This window comes from Talpa occidentalis, unplaced genomic scaffold (genome assembly GCF_014898055.3).
Source record: "Talpa occidentalis isolate TD23 unplaced genomic scaffold, MPIMG_talOcc4v2.1 talOcc4.9, whole genome shotgun sequence".
Taxonomy (NCBI): Eukaryota; Metazoa; Chordata; class Mammalia; order Eulipotyphla; family Talpidae; genus Talpa; species Talpa occidentalis.
Genome location: NW_023605305.1, coordinates 107,937,995 through 107,957,298, shown reverse-complemented (window position 1 = coordinate 107,957,298; position 19,304 = coordinate 107,937,995). Strand labels below are relative to the sequence as shown.

General features: G+C 53.5%; 1 protein-coding gene across 3 annotated transcripts in view; it reads left to right on the top strand.

The window, feature by feature from the left end:
* Positions 1–11,535, top strand: part of KCND3 (potassium voltage-gated channel subfamily D member 3) — a 371,120-nt gene extending 359,585 nt beyond the window's left edge. For all 3 annotated transcript variants that reach the window (XM_037501020.2, XM_054691769.1, XM_054691770.1), the window contains 5 exons: positions 4,048–4,149; positions 7,495–7,584; positions 9,024–9,080; positions 10,218–10,465; positions 11,095–11,535. In XM_037501020.2, coding sequence (XP_037356917.2) covers positions 4,048–4,149; positions 7,495–7,584; positions 9,024–9,080; positions 10,218–10,465; positions 11,095–11,296 — 699 coding nt within the window. In that variant the 3' untranslated portion in view covers positions 11,297–11,535. The remainder of the gene's footprint in view (positions 1–4,047; positions 4,150–7,494; positions 7,585–9,023; positions 9,081–10,217; positions 10,466–11,094) is intronic.
* Positions 11,536–19,304: the final 7,769 nt, after the last annotated feature.

The window sequence follows — 19,304 nt, the reverse complement described above, 5'->3', positions numbered from 1 at the left end:
TGTGATTAACACCCAGAAGGAAATTTGTCTAGGGAAAAATGAAATGGCTTTCCATTGTAAAAAAAATTAAAAAATAAAAAAGACCCAGAAGGCATCAGCTTTGGCCTATTCCTTCCGTAAAGATGAGGCTCCCTCCATCCCGCAGCTGTCTGCCCTTCCTCCCTCTCCCTCTTCACTCTCCCTTTGAAATCAGTGTAAATATTTACAGTGTTTTCACCTAGCCTGGATTCTGCCTCTCCTCAAGGTTGCTCAGCCCTGTCTGTTTCACCTTGGGCTTCCTGTGAGAAGGGAGAAAAAATATACACAGGAAAACTCCTTGCTTCAGCTCGGAATCTCTCTCTTCCAGGCAAGGCAGGCAGGGCCCAGGACTCAGAGGGGTGGGAGGGGAAGGCCAGGGAAACCAGAGGTCGCTCAGACCTCATAGGCAGGACCTGTCTAGCCACAAAGGTAAGCTCCAGCCCACCCCTCTGGGTGAGGGAAAAGCTCAGTAAGAAGTCCTCGGCCTCTGCCGCTGTGACTAGTTCGCTTGGGATTATTACCGAGGTGCCTCCAGGGCTCTTTTCTTTAGCATATGTGTTCTCTGGCCCAAGTGCACGGAGATCAGGAAAGGACTTCTAGCTGTGGACAGACAGAAGGGGACTTTGGGGTGGGGGATTTGGTCCCCATCTCCATTCTGGTGCCTACGTACATGAAAGCTAGCTCCAAAATATATGCTACATATAATAATGCACAATAATAAAACTTTTTCATGGAAAATTTTACTTAACTCTATCACCTGTTATTGCTGCATCCACCACCAGAGTCAAGAGGCTGAGTAGTTCCATACCCCCTCCTGCCCTAGCGCCTCCGCTCCAGGCCTAGTGCCTGGCAGCTGTTGATCTGGCCTTCATTTATAAAATGTCCTCATTTCAAAATGTTGTATATAGTGGACTCATACAATGGGGAGACTTTGGAGATGGGCATTCTCATTCCATGTGGCTGCTGGACATGCATCCAAATTGTGTGCCTCCCTCATGCCATGCTCTTTACTGGACAGCAGGATCCCATGGTAGGATGCACAGAGTCTGTTTAACCATTCACTTGGATGGTTGCAGTTTGGGATTATTATACATGAAGTTGCTACGAACATCATGGATGGAGCCCTCACTCACTGTAAGGCTCTGTGCCAGCTACTGGAGATAAAAAATATGCATAATTGGGCCTCCCTGGTAACACAGGGGTTAAAGTCTCAGCATTATCAAGATATTGCCAGCCACTGCAACATGAGTTTGATCCCTGGCCAGGATGCTGACCCACATGGCGAGCAGACCTCTCCTGTTTCGCCCGCTGCTCCCCTCAGCAGTGTATTTCAGTCCATCTGCCTGTTCTGCTCCCCACTCTGTCTCTGGTGAATCCTCTCACCCCCCCACACACAGACACCTCTGACCTGCACCCCAGTTCTTGTATGCATAAATAAATAAGTCTTTAAATATATATATGCATAAGCCACTGACTGTGGCCTTTGGGAGCTCAAAGTCAAGCCAAGACTCCTCACCAAATTTCATATGCCCGGTGTGGTTCCATAAATACATTGCAAACCTCTTTATCCTGTGTAGGAAATGATTAAACGATACAGTGCATTTGATATGACAATCTGTTGCTTTAATAGAGCCCAGGGTAAGATAAGATTAAAAGAAGTGCCACAAAGGAGAGCAGGAGAATCTTTCATCTCTGGAAAGTAATGAAGACAGACCCCAGATACGAGAAAGGTCTGGCTCTAAGTGGTGCAATCAAATTATATAAGGCTCTAATGAGTTTGACACAATTGGATTTCCATATACAGTTCTCAACACCCAGCTCTCACCCACAGCAAAACAGCCAGCGTCCTCCAGCGACCAGGGCCTTGCTTGGATGTAGACATCTAGCTGGGGGGAGAAGGGGGGGTTGCAGCAGGACCCCCAGAGGAGAATCATTCTGGACCTCGAGTGGATGCTCTTTGCTCAAGAAGTGGAAGGATGGGACCCAGCCTCCCCTGCGGGTTCTGCCCGGGAGGGATCGCTCCTCCTCAGATTCGCAGGCAGCTCTTCCAGCACCGAGTCCTGGCTTCTTCCCCCCGTTTAGAAGTCCAGGCCGGGAGCTGAACTGGCCTGCAAGCACGAGCTGGCCATGGAGATCGTGTCCCTGCGTCCCTGGTCTCCTCTCGTCAGGTTAACCTGCCACAGGCTCTCAAGGGGATCTTGCCCGTGCGTGGGGCGGGTAACAGCAAAGGAAAACTGCCACAATCTCCCCCATCTCTTCTCCCCAGAGTGCTCGCAAGGGTTCCTTCCCCAACACCCGGAGGAGGGACCCCTGCACCAGGAGGCGAGGGCAGCCGGTTCTGTTCCCAGGAGCAAGGACCTGCAGAGGGTCTAGATTTAGAGCCCAGACCTCAAGTTGCATGTCTTTAAAGGAGCAAGAACCCCTCCAGCCCGTCCTTTCTGCCTCTCCCAAGACGCCTGCCCAGGCTTCACTCTGGGTCTGTGCTGCCGTCATGGCGACGCTCATTAAGGTTATTAGGAAGAAGAGCAGTCGGCCTGTGTGAGCCTCCAGCCTCTCCCCTGCCCCCACAAGCGGGTGGCGCTTGTATTGGGAGCTGGTGCCCGCCCCTGCAGGAGCCCCGCAGTCCCCCAGGTCCGGCTGGGGCTTCTCCCTTCCTAGTCAGGGCCAAAGCGGCGCAAGAAGCTGCCTCTTACACGTTGAGGCCCCGTCATGTGCACACACGACTGGCTCATCCCAGGGATGTGCACCCACCATAAGATGCGCATGCACTGGGCCTCCCTCGTGGCTCAAAGGGTTAAGTCTCAGGACTATGAAGCAATCTGCAGCCACACAGCATGAGTTTAATCCCCGGCCAGGGAGCTACCCACATGGCACAGCAGACCTCTCCTGACTCGCCCGCTGCTCCCCTCAGCAGCGTATTTCAGTGGATCTGCCTGTTCTGCTCCCCACTCTGTCTCTGGTGAGTCCTCTCACCCCCCACATCTCTGGCTTGCACCACAGCTCTTGTATGTATAATAAATAAATAAATAAATCTTAAAAAAAAGGAGGGCCTCCCTGGTGGCGCAAGGGCTTAAGCACTGCACTATGAAGCAATCCGTAGCCTCTGCAGCATGAATTTGATCCCCGGCCAGCCAGGGAGCAACCCACATGGCACAGCAGACCTCTCCTGTCTCCCCTCTGCTCCCCTCAGCAGTGTATTTCAGTCAGTCTGCCTGTTCTGTTCCCCACTCTGTCTCTGATGAATCCTCTCACTCCCCCACAATCTCTGGCCTGTACCTCAGCTCTTGTGACCATAAATAAATAAATCTTAAAAAAAAAAAAAGAAAAAATAGACATACACTGACAGGGCTGTGCATGAATCCACTCCCAGAGAGACAGGCAATTGTCATTTTTAATTTAAAAATTACCAGGCACCAAGGGCATATCCATGAGCAAACCCACCCCTGCCCTCTAAATCTGGCAAACCCACCCCTGCCCTCAAGGGGTTCAGGGGTGAGGGGGCCGTAGCAGGGTGAGCAGGCACAGAACACCTTAGTGAGAAGTGCTGAAGAGGAACCACTCCTCACTCTCCTCCTGGTTGACCCAGATGTGGGCACGAGATGTGGGCACCTGCCGCGTGCAGAGTCCTGCTGGGCCCTGGGTCAGGAGACCCTCACAGGGGCTTAGAGCCAAGAACCGCTCCAACAGGACACGGAGCAGATAAAGGGCCCAAGGCTGTCGGGAGGAGGGAGGACTCTGGCGAGCTGCAGTTCTCCTGCCTGGGTTACAGCCCGGCTGGAGAGATGCGTGGAAATCCCTAGAAACTCTGACGTGACCACGCTGCCCAACGGGGGTTCACAGCCTCTCAGACCCAGCCCCGAGGTCCCTAAACAGAGATCCACGAGGCTGGGAGGAAGCAGGGGAACCCCTTCATCACACGTGCCCTGGGAACACACCCCACGGGGACGGCCCACCACTGCAGGCTTTGAGGCCTTCCTGTCTTTTTCGCGCCTCGGTCTCCCTCACCCTTCTTACCCCTGCCACCCACAGAAGGCCCGCCTCGCCCGGATCCGTGTGGCCAAGACCGGCAGCTCCAACGCCTACCTGCACAGCAAGCGCAACGGACTCCTCAACGAGGCGCTGGAGCTGATGGTAGTGTCGGGGCCTGGGCTGGGGCAGGAGGTTGAGGAGGGGCCTGGGCTGGGGCAGGAGGTTGAGGAGGGGCCTGGGCTGGGGCAGGAGGTTGAGGAGGGCCCTGGGCTGGGGCAGGAGGTTGAGGAGGGGCCTGGGCTGGGGCAGGAGGTTGAGGAGGGGGCCTGGGCTCGGGCAGGAGGTTCAGGAGGGCCCTGGGCTGGGGCAGGAGGTTCAGGAGGGCCCTGGGCTGGGGCAGGAGGTTGAGGAGGGGCCTGGGCTGGGGCAGGAGGTTGAGGAGGGCCCTGGGCTGGGGCAGGAGGTTGAGGAGGGGGCCTGGGCTGGGGCAGGAGGTTGAGGAGGGGCCTGGGCTGGGGCAGGAGGTTGAGGAAGGGGACCTGGGCTGGGGCAGGAGGTTGAGGAGGGGGCCTGGGCTGGGGCAGGAGGTTGAGGAGGGGGCCTGGGCTGGGGCAGGAGGTTGAGGAGGGGCCTGGGCTGGGGCAGGAGGTTGAGGAGGGGGCCTGGGCTGGGGCAGGAGGTTGAGGAGGGGCCTGGGCTGGGGCAGGAGGTTGAGGAGGGGCCCTGGGCTGGGCAGGGGGTTGAGGAGGGGGCCTGGGCTGGGGCAGGAGGTTGAGGAGGGGGCCCTGGGCTGGGGCAGGAGGTTGAGGAGGGGCCTGGGCTGGGGCAGGAGGTTGAGGAGGGCCCTGGGCTGGGGCAGGAGGTTGAGGAGGGGCCTGGGCTGGGGCAGGAGGTTGAGGAGGGGGCCTGGGCTGGGGCAGGAGGTTGAGGAGGGGCCTGGGCTGGGGCAGGAGGTTGAGGAGGGGGCCTGGGCTGGGGCAGGAGGTTGAGGAGGGGGCCTGGGCTGGGGCAGGAGGTTGAGGAGGGGGCCCTGGGCTGGGGCAGGAGGTTGAGGAGGGGCCTGGGCTGGGGCAGGAGGTTGAGGAGGGGCCTGGGCTGGGGCAGGAGGTTGAGGAGGGGCCTGGGCTGGGGCAGGAGGTTGAGGAGGGGGCCTGGGCTGGGGCAGGAGGTTGAGGAGGGGCCCTGGGCTGGGGCAGGAGGTTGAGGAGGGGGCCTGGGCTCGGGCAGGAGGTTGAGGAGGGGCCTGGGCTGGGGCAGGAGGTTGAGGAGGGGCCTGGGCTGGGGCAGGAGGTTGAGGAGGGGCCTGGGCTGGGGCAGGAGGTTGAGGAGGGGGCCTGGGCTGGGGCAGGAGGTTCAGGAGGGCCCTGGGCTGGGGCAGGAGGTTGAGGAGGGGCCTGGGCTGGGGCAGGAGGTTGAGGAGGGCCCTGGGCTGGGGCAGGAGGTTGAGGAGGGGCCTGGGCTGGGGCAGGAGGTTGAGGAGGGGCCTGGGCTGGGGCAGGAGGTTGAGGAGGGGGCCTGGGCTGGGGCAGGAGGTTGAGGAGGGGGCCTGGGCTCGGGCAGGAGGTTGAGGAGGGGCTGGGCTGGGGCAGGAGGTTGAGGAGGGGCCTGGGCTGGGGCAGGAGGTTGAGGAAGGGGCCCTGGGCTGGGGCAGGAGGTTGAGGAGGGGGCCTGGGCTGGGGCAGGAGGTTGAGGAGGGGCCTGGGCTGGGGCAGGAGGTTGAGGAAGGGGCCCTGGGCTGGGGCAGGAGGTTGAGGAGGGGGCCTGGGCTGGGGCAGGAGGTTGAGGAGGGCCCTGGGCTGGGCAGGGGGTTGAGGAGGGGGCCTGGGCTGGGGCAGGAGGTTGAGGAGGGGGCCTGGGCTGGGGCAGGAGGTTGAGGAGGGGGCCTGGGCTGGGGCAGGAGGTTGAGGAGGGGGCCCTGGGCTGGGGCAGGAGGTTGAGGAGGGGCCTGGGCTGGGGCAGGAGGTTGAGGAGGGGCCTGGGCTGGGGCAGGAGGTTGAGGAGGGGGCTGGGCTCGGGCAGGAGGTTGAGGAGGGGCCTGGGCTGGGGCAGGAGGTTGAGGAGGGGCCTGGGCTGGGGCAGGAGGTTGAGGAGGGGGCCTGGGCTGGGGCAGGAGGTTGAGGAGGGGGCCCTGGGCTGGGGCAGGAGGTTGAGGAGGGGCCTGGGCTGGGGCAGGAGGTTGAGGAGGGGCCTGGGCTGGGGCAGGAGGTTGAGGAGGGGGCCTGGGCTGGGGCAGGAGGTTCAGGAGGGCCCTGGGCTGGGGCAGGAGGTTGAGGAGGGGCCTGGGCTGGGGCAGGAGGTTGAGGAGGGCCCTGGGCTGGGGCAGGAGGTTGAGGAGGGGCCTGGGCTGGGGCAGGAGGTTGAGGAGGGGCCTGGGCTGGGGCAGGAGGTTGAGGAGGGGGCCTGGGCTGGGGCAGGAGGTTGAGGAGGGGGCCTGGGCTCGGGCAGGAGGTTGAGGAGGGGCCTGGGCTGGGGCAGGAGGTTGAGGAGGGGCCTGGGCTGGGGCAGGAGGTTGAGGAAGGGGCCCTGGGCTGGGGCAGGAGGTTGAGGAGGGGGCCTGGGCTGGGGCAGGAGGTTGAGGAGGGGCCTGGGCTGGGGCAGGAGGTTGAGGAAGGGGCCCTGGGCTGGGGCAGGAGGTTGAGGAGGGGGCCTGGGCTGGGGCAGGAGGTTGAGGAGGGCCCTGGGCTGGGCAGGGGGTTGAGGAGGGGGCCTGGGCTGGGGCAGGAGGTTGAGGAGGGGGCCTGGGCTGGGGCAGGAGGTTGAGGAGGGGGCCTGGGCTGGGGCAGGAGGTTGAGGAGGGGGCCCTGGGCTGGGGCAGGAGGTTGAGGAGGGGCCTGGGCTGGGGCAGGAGGTTGAGGAGGGGCCTGGGCTGGGGCAGGAGGTTGAGGAGGGGGCCTGGGCTCGGGCAGGAGGTTGAGGAGGGGCCTGGGCTGGGGCAGGAGGTTGAGGAGGGGCCTGGGCTGGGGCAGGAGGTTGAGGAGGGGGCCTGGGCTGGGGCAGGAGGTTGAGGAGGGGGCCCTGGGCTGGGGCAGGAGGTTGAGGAGGGGCCTGGGCTGGGGCAGGAGGTTGAGGAGGGGCCTGGGCTGGGGCAGGAGGTTGAGGAGGGGGCCCTGGGCTGGGGCAGGAGGTTGAGGAAGGGCCTGGGCTGGGGCAGGAGGTTGAGGAGGGGCCTGGGCTGGGGCAGGAGGTTGAGGAGGGCCCTGGGCTGGGGCAGGAGAGAAAGGAAGGTCTGTTTTCTCTTACGCGGGCACCAGCGCTCCCATCCCGGAGCCCAGTTTGCACGGTGAGAAGGGTATGTTTCAAATGTTCCCGTGGTGAAAGCCCCCGCCTATGTCTCCCACAGGATCATCAACACTAGGGCCTTCTGGCTGAAAGCTAATACGGTATCTAGTGCCCCTAAAACTTGGCTCATTCAGGTTTTCGGGTGTCTTCCTACCTTCTGTGGAAAAACGAAGAGCTGGAGAGAGGAGGACCCTCCCGCTCTGTCTCAGTCTGGCCTTTGCTTACTAGGGTACCCCGGAAGAGGAGCAGATGGGCAAGACCACCTCACTCATCGAGAGCCAGCACCATCACCTGCTGCACTGCCTGGAAAAAACCACTGTGAGTCCCTGCCCGTGACCACCTCCCTCCTCGCCCCTGGCCAGACCCGGCCTCAGGGTCACACTCAGTGAGCCCCGGCGCTCACACCCTCGCCTGGGCCCTGCTTCAGAAACATGCCCCCTTCGCGTGGAACAGCAGAGGTGAGGTGTCCAGCAGCCCTCAGGAGGCCGCCGCGGGGGAGATCACCAGGCTGGGGGCCAGCTCTGGGCCGTGGGGCTGGTACCCTGAGTTCTCCCCACACACCCCTACACGGTCTCTAGCGCCTTTTCCCAGGGGCTGAGGGCTGGGGCGCTGCCTATCAGTGTCTCAATCTAGGGGGTCCCCTTTCCAAACCAGGGCGGAGCCTGCGCTAGATTCCACAGCAGAGTAGAAAGAGCTGCCGTCTGCGGCCTGCCCGGGGGCTAGGCTGGCACATCTGTGGGCTCCCCTGCTCGCTGCGCTCCCTTAGAACTGGAGCGAGTGAGGGACGGAGGCAGCGCACCTGCTCCTGCAGCCTGGGGTTCTGCCGGCACCGCCCCCCTCCCAGGCGCCCTGCAATCCCCAGGGAGTCCAGACTCTGAAAGGCAGATTGTCAGAACAGCCGTGGTGTGGGGCGCCATGGCTGCCGCGGCATGATGCTTGTGCCTCTCCAGCAGGCGAAGGAAGGGCAGTAGGGCCAGCCCCAGACCCTTTGGCAAAAAGTGTGAGGAGCAGTAAGGAGGGAGGGGAACCAAAGCGAAACCCTCTCCTGGAGCTTCCTAGAGACTCCCCCCCTCCCCCCCCCCAGTGAGCCTGCAGTTGGGCTCAGCGCATGAAAGAAGGAACTTTCTGCACGTTCCTACCCTGTCCTCCCAGCTGCTGAGGAATAGACATTAGACGACGCCTAAGCTGAGCCAGATGTGGCCGCGTGGATGGAGTTGAAGCTAATGAGAATTTCCAAAGTGGAAACGATCGTTTCCAGGATCGATCAGCTCCTGCTCCGAGCCCAGCCCCGCGCGTGCATGTCTAGGATTTCCCTCAGCGACTCCGAGCTTGCCAAAGGGGGAGACCCAGGCCCGACTGCCCTTTCCAAGTTGCACGTGCTACGTGGAATGCGTCCGTGGAAAGGACATGGTGGAAACCCCGGGGTGGGAGGGCTGGAATGTCGGCATTGGAGAAATGGAATTTGGGACTGGAGGGCCGGAATGCTGGCGCCCAGGGGGTGGAATGCGGAGCTCCAGGGAGGAATGTCGGTCCCGGTGGTGCTGGGGTTCGCTGGAATGCTGGGCTTTAGGGGAGCAATGTCGGGAGGGAGGAGACCGAACGTTGGGTTGGATGGAGTCGAGCCAGGGGTGGACCGTGGGGCCGGGAGAAGGGGCTGGAATGCTGGGATGGAGACACTGAATGTCACGCCGAGCTCGGGAATGCCGGAATGTACAATCAATGGTGTTTTTATCTTCTGTTGGCATGTTGTCCCGTAGGGGTTGTCCTATCTTGTGGATGATCCCCTGTTATCTGTACGAACCTCCACCATCAAGGTATAACTTTTTAAAAATTCAATTACTGTTGTTCTCTCTGGTTCTTCTGAGTCTGTGGATGCCTCTCTTTTTAGTCCCCGGTCTGACCCTCTGCATGTGCTGTTGGTTCTCCCGGGCTTACCCCACCTCGCTGTCACGCCTAGTACCAGCTCAGCCTTCCAGTTTTGTGTGTGCTGAACTACGCAACTGCCTTTCTGATTCCTTCTCAGACCTCCCCAGGGGCTCGGAGGGGGTGGTGGGACATGGCACCGGCCTGGGATCCTGAGTGTCCACGCTCCCCACTGCCTGGCCTCCCCAGCTCCACGGGGGCTCCGGGGGTTGGCTGCCGGGGCTGGTCTCTCTCTGACAGTTTCCATGCTCCTCTTTGCAGACCTTCTCCCCACTCTCACAGCCTTGGCCGGACCGCTAACGCGTAGATTCTTAAGTAGCCTTGGCCAAGCGGCCATTCTTTTCCTATTCTGGGTTCGGTTCCACCCCACCCTCATGGCATCCAGTCAGAAAGCTCTTAACAGTCCCCCGCCAGGCTTACACTTGACTTAGGGAATTCCATGTCTCCGGGCATATTAAGGATCCGTGTCCCACAATCAGTGGGGGTGGGGAAACAAAACAATAAATCACATCCCTGATCATTTGACCCCAGCAAAGCTCTCCCAGTTCAACGAACAATCCAGCACCTTTGAAAATGTATGACTCACCCTCGCCCAAGATTTATAGGGTCTCACCCATAAATCCAGGGAGGACTCCCTACCCTACTTGCCACCCATCACCAGTGACTCCCTACAGGACAGTCCCAGAGATCCCGTGCAAAGTAAAGTCTTTGCGTCTGGCCCTGATGATGCCACTGAACCCCCTCGAGTCCTCTGTCACCCTTTCAGCTCAAAGCTGTAGCCGGAGTGGACATGATGTTACAATTTAACAACTGTTGTCCTGCCCGGCAACCTGATGTCCAGGGATGCCCATGGGACTCTTTCCTCTCTCGGTGCCGTGGTGCACTGCCCCTTCTGAATGCTTATCTGTGCCCCAGGCAGCTGGCAGCCCTTCTCTCAAGGCCCAGCGCAGGGTCAGGCAGCCACACAGTGTGGGGGCTCAGCCCCTCCTCCCTTCTCCTTTTCCTACCTCTCCTTCTGCTCCCCACAGAACCACGAGTTTATTGACGAGCAGATGTTTGAGCAGAACTGCATGGAGAGCTCAATGCAGAACTACCCGTCCACCAGGAGTCCGTCCCTGTCCAGCCACCCAGGCCTCACCACCACCTGCTGCTCCCGTCGCAGTAAGAAAACCACACACCTGCCCAAGTCGAACCTGCCAGCCACCCGCCTGCGCAGCATGCAAGAGCTCAGCACGATCCACATCCAGGGCAGCGAGCAGCCCTCCCTCACGACCAGGTGGGTGGCTTCCCTCCCCGGACCCCAAAGGCTTGAGGCATTCCCAGAATTAAACAAACCTCAGCATTAGGAGACCCCATCAGTCCTCGAGGCCTCCCTCCCCCTTATCTGACACATGAGTTCTAGCACACCACTTCCCCCCAGCTTCCTTCTCACCCCAGCAAGGAACCCAAAGACCCTTCCCATTTTTGAAGGCCACTGTAGCAGGCCCACTGTGGGGCGAGATACCAGGGGGAAAATTCCCCAAATGGATCTCCCTGGTGCAAAGAATAGACCAAACATTTTCTCAAGGATATAACTTCCACGGCCGTGTCACATATGGTTGTCCCAGACCGACTTCCCCTGGCTTCTCTGCTTGGAGACCACCTCCGCTACTTCCAGTAAGAGGCAAGGGATTTAGAGAAAGCAAATGCCAAATGCCAGGAAATAGGTGAAATCCCCGGGGGAGAAGGTGTATCCTCACGAATTCCAGCGCCCTAATCGACATGACCTTGCAGCGGTCACTGGCGGGTAGTTGAGGAATAACAATCAGGATGGCTGACTACCACAGGCAGGCCAGGAAGCTTAGGCACCCAGGCCAAGAGGATTGCCAGCGGCTCACATCGACTCTTTTTTTTTTTTTATCTTAGTCGTTCCAGCCTTAATCTGAAAGCAGACGACGGACTGAGACCAAACTGCAAAACATCCCAGATCACCACAGCCATCATCAGCATCCCTACCCCCCCAGTGCTAACCCCAGAGGGGGAGAGCCGGCCACCCCCTGCCAGCCCAGGCCCCAATACGAACATTCCTTCCATAGCCAGCAACGTGGTCAAGGTCTCTGCCTTGTAAAAGCACTGGACAGAGGGCCAGTGTGGGTAGTGGGCGTGAGGGGGGCTGGCATGTTGGTGGGTGGCCATTGGGACCACTCCCGCCCCCTTCCCCCACTATTTCTGCCTGCCCCCATTGCACCCCTAGCACTGAAACCTGTGCCTGGAAGGAAAAAGAGGCAGCAGAGGGCACCTGAGCTTCACTGCTGCGGGCGTGGACTGAGCCCTGTGATACTGCAGCTCACTGGGCAGAGAAGGGAGGGTGGGGGGCAGGGGATGGGACGCGGGGGATAGAAGGCTGCGTGCCAGGACAGGCCTGGAGGGGGCCTCAGACCAAATATCAGTTGTTTCTGGACACCCCAGTGAGGAAAATACCAGACCGAGAGCAGCACAGAGGCCGAGTTGTCACATGCAAAACAGGAAGAAAATATAACACTGTGTATTTAAGCACCTTTTTCAAGGCTCTTAATGGATAATATTTATTCATGGGAAAAGGTGGAAAACAAAAACACCAATGGATTTTTGTGAAATGTTTTTCTCCATGGACCCGATACCTTTGAACCAAAACAATGCATTTTGTGAGGGTTTTGTTTTTTTTTTTTTTTTTTTTTCCTTTTATAGCAAAAGCTTTTAGGCCAAGAAGTCAGGTACTGAGTTCTCTTTCCAGTTCCCCAGGTGGGTGAGGGCAACTGAGCCGGGCCCCACTGCGCAGTTGACCTTCACAAAGCTGCCAGGTGACCACACAGCAATCCTTACCCTCTTTGTCTGTCTGTCCTGTCTCTGCGTCTCTGTCCCTCTCTGCTTCACCCGGCTGTTTCTCTGTCTCCATGTGTCTCCACATGAGCCTCAGTGATCCTGAGAGCAAGGAAGGCCAGGCCCCGGCAGACTCGCCTGGCATTTACACTGTGGGAATGCACTTGTGGAAAGCAAAAACGGGGAGAGATTAGGGATGAAGGAAGTCCACCTTCTAGAACAAAGGGCTTCCTTGGTGGTTGGAAGCACTGATGTCTGCAGTTTCGGTTTCTGGGGAGGAAAGGGTATGACTGGATTGGTCACACTGGGATCTTGAAAATGGAAGCAGCCAACACCTGAGAAGCGCCGCCGCGGCTGGTGTGCCAGTGAGGGGAGCAGAAGCGCTGGAATCACAGCTGCGGCCGGCCCCTGTGGCCTCTTGCTCTGTCCCCCTTTCGGGACCCACCACAAAACCCATCCAGAGCTCTGCTGAGGGGCCCCACAAACAGTTTCCTACGGAGATGGAGATGGCGCTGGCGTGGGAACCGAGCTTCTGACTTCCCGCGCCTGAGGCAGCTCCCGCGCAGAGGCTGCAGAAGGCGAAGGCTGGGTGCCTCACGAAGGATGCTCCAAAGTGTGAAAGCAAGAAATTCTAGGCGATTCTTAGATGCCTTGAGGTCTGAAGAGTCTTCAGGCCTGATGTGCCTGAAGATGGTGAAAATGGGGGAGAAGCCTGATCACCTCTGTACAAGTGAAGGGAGTGGATGTTATTTCTGGAGAACCTGGAAAATGATCCTATTCCAGTGGCTTGCACCCTGGTGGGCTGGGAACAGCACTTGTGGCATCCTCCGATCCATTTCCACTGCTTACAGCAGAGCAGATGGGCCTCAAGGTTAGTGACAAACCCTCTCCTGCCCTCCCCAACTCCCAGCCTCCTACTTCGATCTCTCTGCCCTGGGCTCTAAGACTCGCAAGCTCCTTCCCCACTCTGCGGCTTAGTGGTTAGCTGTTCCACTGTAGGCCCAGAATTCTCTGCCCACCAGCTAGAAGAGTTTTATTAGCCAAGAACCTAAAACCACCTTTTGTGGACTTCACTATGAGCCCAGCTCTGTTGACCTTATAGGAGCGGGAGGCCCAAAGGAGATGCGATGGCATCTAACCTGAAGGTGGGCAGAAGGGCAGAGGAGAGGAAATCTTCTATCTTTATCTCCTTGTGTTTATCCACACTGACCACTGACTGAGTTCTCTCCCTGGGTGTGGCCTCAAGGATTTCCCCCTAACCTGGGGATGGGTTTTTTCCGGCCGTTTGAGACTATGTCTACATGGGCAGAAAAGCTTTATAACTACAAAGGAATATGTGTGTACACACAACCAACCTAAACGAATCTGAGAACAATTTCTAATCCATTCACTCTGTACACGTATCTCACTAGGGAAGACAGAGGGCTGGGATGGACTCCATTTGGAGGAGGGGCAAAGGACTAGAAAAGGAACGTTTCTCTCAAAAGGTGTGTATTGGAACCAAGATGGGAAGGTCAAAGTATCTTAAATTATACATCACAAGGTCTGAGTGGGGCAGGGAATGAGATGAATAGGAATGTGGCTTCATGCACATAAAGAGTTAGAATAGTAGAGTTAGAATAGTCACTGATCCACTGCAGGACCTATTTGATGGTGCACCAAGAAAGCATATCAGTGGTTCCCATAACAATGAATGAGCACATCTTTAAAATCACGTCCCACACAATAGACTACGTTCTTTTGACCCCGATGAACTGAATGTTTTGTATCCCTTTGATTTCATATCCAAAGCTCACATTATGCCAGTTGCTAAAAAACTAATAGATATTCTTCATCCCTAGCCCCAGTGTAGCCTTGGCCAGGAAAAACTACCAGCTCAACCCTGGTCCAATGGAGGGTGTCAACCCAGGAAATTTAATATTCAATTTCAATTGCATTAGAATATGCCAGACTACGTTGCTAAAAGGCATATGCAAGTAAACAAGTGGGCCAAAGTGTGCTAGAATACTATTTGTTTAGTTAATTGGTGTAGTTAAGTCTAACTCATCGGTGAATAGATGACAAACCAGGACATGAAGGTTTCCTGGGGACAGCGGCTACCTGGTATGACGATCACTTCGGCACAACTGAAGATTCCCAAAACCACCTATTCCACTGAATCCCACTCAGCACTAAAGAGGGTTAAAAAAAAAACCAAAACCAACTTCACAGCTTATCAAGAGTATATGGGAACTAGAAAAGATGAAAGAATATCTAGTTCAATTGCCAATGTAGAAAGCTGAGGCCCAGAGAAATTAAGTGACTTGCTCAAGGTCAGAGCTTAAAGACAGAGCTGGGACCAGAACACAAGTCTCATGGCTGTTAGACTGATGCTTCTCCACTGCACCCACTACCTCTGCGAGCAGTGACGCTTCTGAGATCCATCAAAGAGCACGTGCTATAATTAGAGGCATAGTCTTCAGTAAAGGTCAGTGCTACTTGGACAGAGCCCTTGGAAACCACCAGATTGTGCTAAACCAAACCATACTTTGGAAACCACCACTCCCTGGCTAGAATCAGCTACAGACTCTCAACTCTGTCAAAAATAACTTAGCAAATGAACAGTTGGGCTTTTTCAGTCAAATACTATCTTCTCTCTATGGAGATAGGGCTAGGTCAATGTGACATTTGAAAAGCATAGCTTTTATAGTCCTTCAAATTCTTTGTCCTCTTTATTATAACCTCTGGTGGTAGCAGGTCAAGGAACTATAAACCCTGATTCATAAGAGGAAAAATAGGCAGGAAGAAGCTGAGTGATTTATCCAAAGTCACTTTATGGCAAGTTAGGAGCAGAACTATGATTGCAATCCAGGGCTTAGATATTTTGTCCTGGAATTTTTCCTCCACATCATGTTCCATTACTTACACACCTGGATCTCAAGGGTGGCGATTACAGGAAGGAAGCATTTCCTTCAGAACCCTTAAGCAGGACCTCCAGAAGCGAACTATTTTCATAACTAGTGTCAAGCTCAGGACTAACTGCATTCCCTCACCCCCATCCCCTACCTCTCCCTCATCCCCTACCTCTCCCTCATCCTCTACCCGCTCCCTCACCCCCTACTTTCGTAACTAGTGTCAAGCTCAGGACTACCTGCATAGAATCCTGTTCAAAGACAGATGTTCTCAATGACAGTTGAATACGTTAAGTCACAGTCACGCCAGCAAGTAGGAAAACGAAATTAAGGAAGACAAAGAATTTCAATAGAAGTTAAAGCGGATGGTTAATGCTGACCCATGACTCACCAAGTCCACTCATGGATATGCTAAGGACTTTATCCAGTTTTCAAAGTATGATTCCTGGGGTTCAGGATCATGTCACTTACTTATTAGAATAGAAGCAAGGAAAAGTGTACACTGAAACATTAGGTACCTAGATTTTTTTTTCCTTGTCTGTTTTCAGACTTTGCAGAGGTAGTGGTTGAAATTGAGCTATTCCTAGATTTTGAGGTTATTAATGAATTCCAGTGGTCCAGGCTCCCTTATTTCAACTACCAGGTAACTACAAGGCAGAAAGAGTCCAATGATGTTTTAACCTAAGGCAATATTAGTTTCCCTTCCAAACTAGTTGGCACGGTAACCAGGACAAATAGGAACCTGAAAGACTTTTACTTTCCCTTTTTGATTTCCTTATGAAATCTCATCATTTGCAAAGCTTTAAAATGACTAGATGAAGGGAAAACATTGACTTGCGACCCTTGGAGCCCAAATAGCATCATGAAGAACATCATAAGAACTAAGAGAAAATGGCTATAATGAAAAGAAATAGCTTTAAAGGGTTCCTTTTGAATCTTTTCTATTCAGAATGTTGTTTTTTCTCATCAAGTGTGGGGATGTTTATCTTAGCAGGTTACTTACCTGCACTGGGTGATGTCACTCTACCCAGTGTAGGGCACTGACCCAAGTCTTCGGGGGAGAAGGGGCTCCTTGGACCAATGGACTATTTTACAAACCTAGGAGGTGGGAGGGATGGTATATTTTTGATAATCAAGACATTCCAATGTAATGTTTTCCTTAGAGCTCACCCCCCCATTAATGTTATCGTGAAAACATCAAGTGTGTTCTTTTCTATTTTCGTATAATAAATGGGCTTTGCTTATCAATATCACAATGGCAAAGAAGAAATACTGTACAAAACTGCAGGAAGATAAACGTGTGAAACCTTTCTACGGAAAAAAACTTTTGAGTTTCCTGTCGTCTTCTTTTGAAACTGTAGTGCATATGTTAAAACATGTATATCATTTACAGTACTGAGTCATGTGCCACTGCTGTACCTGATGTATCCAATCTGGATTAAACAAACTATGTGCCACAAACCCTAAAATGATTATGAATGTTTAATGCCATCTGTCCGCCCAAAGGCTCTGCTATACACTAGAAAACAGGGTCCTTTGAAGAAAGAAAGGCTTTCTACCTTGCTAGAGAAGTCATGAAATCTCAGAAGGTTGCTGGGTCTAGCCTCATCTTACCCCACCCTCCCTCAAGGCAAGCAACTCCTGTGTGACATCCCTGACAGTTCTAGCCTGCTGCATGCTTAAGCCATGGGTATTCACTAACAAGGAGAGCATTTGCTTGTCAACAGCTTGATTTTGAGGCTTAGCCCTGCATTATTGAAAATCCCCTGTTTGTGTCAGTGCTGGTTCTGCTGAGAATACAATGAAAAGCTACCCCTTCTGCTAAACCAATGTCTCAAACTAAAAAGCAAACAGAATTAAATGTATAGAGGCAGCAGAAAGCTTGGGGATCAGATGGAAGCTCAATTTTTGGTTCTACCAATTACTTGTATGACGTCCTACCACTCACTTTTCTCTTGGCTTCACTTTCCTCATCTTAAAAATGGCCGAACTGGATTAGACGTCTTAATGAGCCACTCTAGCCTTAGTGATTCTGACCTAGGTAGTAAAAGCAACAGGCATTTCACATTTCACCATAATGTGGCAATGGAACAGTGCAAAATCCTTTACACTTCCCCAAAACAACCATATCTCAACCAACCAGATCCCAAACTGTAAAATGGAGCATCAGGGAAATGCATGATGCCTAAAGGCCCTAGAAGTTGGCTGTAAAATTCATTTCAATCACTGATGCTCATATCCATATCTCCCACTAGGTGTCACCACAGACCCACAGCTCAAATAATCTTCCAACAAAGTTAACTGGAAACCAGATGTGCGTGATAAGCATTCTTTTTCATTAAAATCACTAACATCAACTGGAACATAGATGCTCGTTCATGGAGGTACAAAATATTCTGCCAAGACAAAGAATAGCTTTGGGATGGAGTTCCGATGTCAAGAAAACCAGACGTTAAGAGGTATTAAATAACTAGTACAAGGTAAAATAAAAAATAGCAGCAGAACATACACTCCACTGCACCAGAACATTCTCAAGTGAACTAAAACCTACCTGTGGTCCCTTGATAGAGGATAGAGACATGCATTTAGTCTAACAATTTCAAAGGAAAGTCATTTCTATACAAAGATAGCCACATACACAAATAGCAGATTCCTTCCACAGCCACCACTGTAAGTGCCTTCCTTAGTTGGGAAGATAATAGCTGTCATTTTCCTAGCAAATGCTTATGGAAAAATGAAGCTACTAGTCTTTTCGTGCGGTATGCATCTGATCACCTCCAGCTTATTTTTCTGTTTAAAAAATAGAAATGCAAACACAAAAGATAAACCTAAAGAGAGAATCCAATTAATTTCACTGCTAATAGGTAATTTCATCTCTAATTAAGATGCTGCAATATCCTAATTAAAATCCCTTAGCAATGAAAAAAAAAAACCCTTTGCAATAACTATGAGCTGGGCTGCATTGTGGGGAAAAGGGCCAGGGGGAAAAAAGGTAGGTTCAATTATATGGCAATGACAGGATTTAAATGTGTAATTAGTCTACTTCTTAATGGCATACTGGACCTAATTATAGATTGCTATTTGTAGTCTTAATTCATTCTAATTTGGAGATACACATACAACATACTGACACATGTAAAAATAAAGCCTAGCATTGCCCAATCCAAATGATAAGAATCCAAGTGAAACACTTTAGGATTGTTCTGTGAGTGTTGAACAGTAAATGACAATTGCTGTGGATGGTTGCTGACAGCCCCAGAGAAAAATGTTCATACTTCTCAGACAAGTATGTACACAGGAAAGAGCTTTCCTTTCTACAAATACATTATCTCCATCCCTAATAGGTTGGCTCACCACAAATCGAATTCGCAGAAAGGTCTGGGAACAAAATATGTGATCGTGAAGACAGCCACAGAGAATAAAGACTGTCACTTCCAATTACATTCTTCAATATCATCATTTATAGGTGAACTATCTTAATGGCTGCTCCCTTTGGATCCAAGCATTAGAAATAAAAAGTGGAGGAACAGTCCTAGAAAACACAAGATTAGGACACACTGTGGGAAGAGTTTGACAAGAATTCCGCCTTCCGAAAAATACTTAGCGCTATAACGTCCCTTTAGCCTACCCAGAGAGCAGGGCAGTTAACCTGGGTTCCACAGTTGGTCTTCAGGGGGCAGTCAATGAGCCCTTTGAAATTACATACAAATGCTTATGGAATGAAAAATTTTCTGGAATAAATCTACAGCTTTCATCATTTATAAAAGGACCGAAGAACCAACTCTTCCTGAGAAACAAAAATAAGGTTACCACTGATGACCCTCAGTAAATACACAGTGAAAGTGGGGACAGCTTTCACAATCTCAAAAACAAAACATTTAAAAGATAACCAGGCCTCCCTGGTGGCGGAGAGGTTCGGTCTCAGAGCTATCATAGCAAGAGTACAACAGCCTGAGTTCAATCCCACACACGGCGTGGCAGACCTCTCCCGTGTCCCCTGCTGCTCCCCTCAGCAGTGTATTCAGTGGATCTGCCTGTACTGCTCCCTGCTTTTTCTGGTGAATCCTCTCAACTCTTCCCTCCCACCCCAACACCTCTGGCCTATACCCCAGTTCTTCTATGCATAACTAAAGCTTCAAAAAAAAAAAAAAAAGAGGTGAATAACAAACAGATCACAAATTTAGCTCAGTTTATATTTTTACTGGAAGTAAATGGCATCAAATCAAGCATCTTTCAGAAAGTCTGAAGCAATGTTTATTCCTTCCGGCCTAAACCTAAAAGGACTTTCTGATCATCCACGCTACAAATTTCTACAAGAACACACCTATATGGAAATGCAGTCCAAGCCTTTTGTAAAGAACTCCACAGCATAAACTAACATTATTT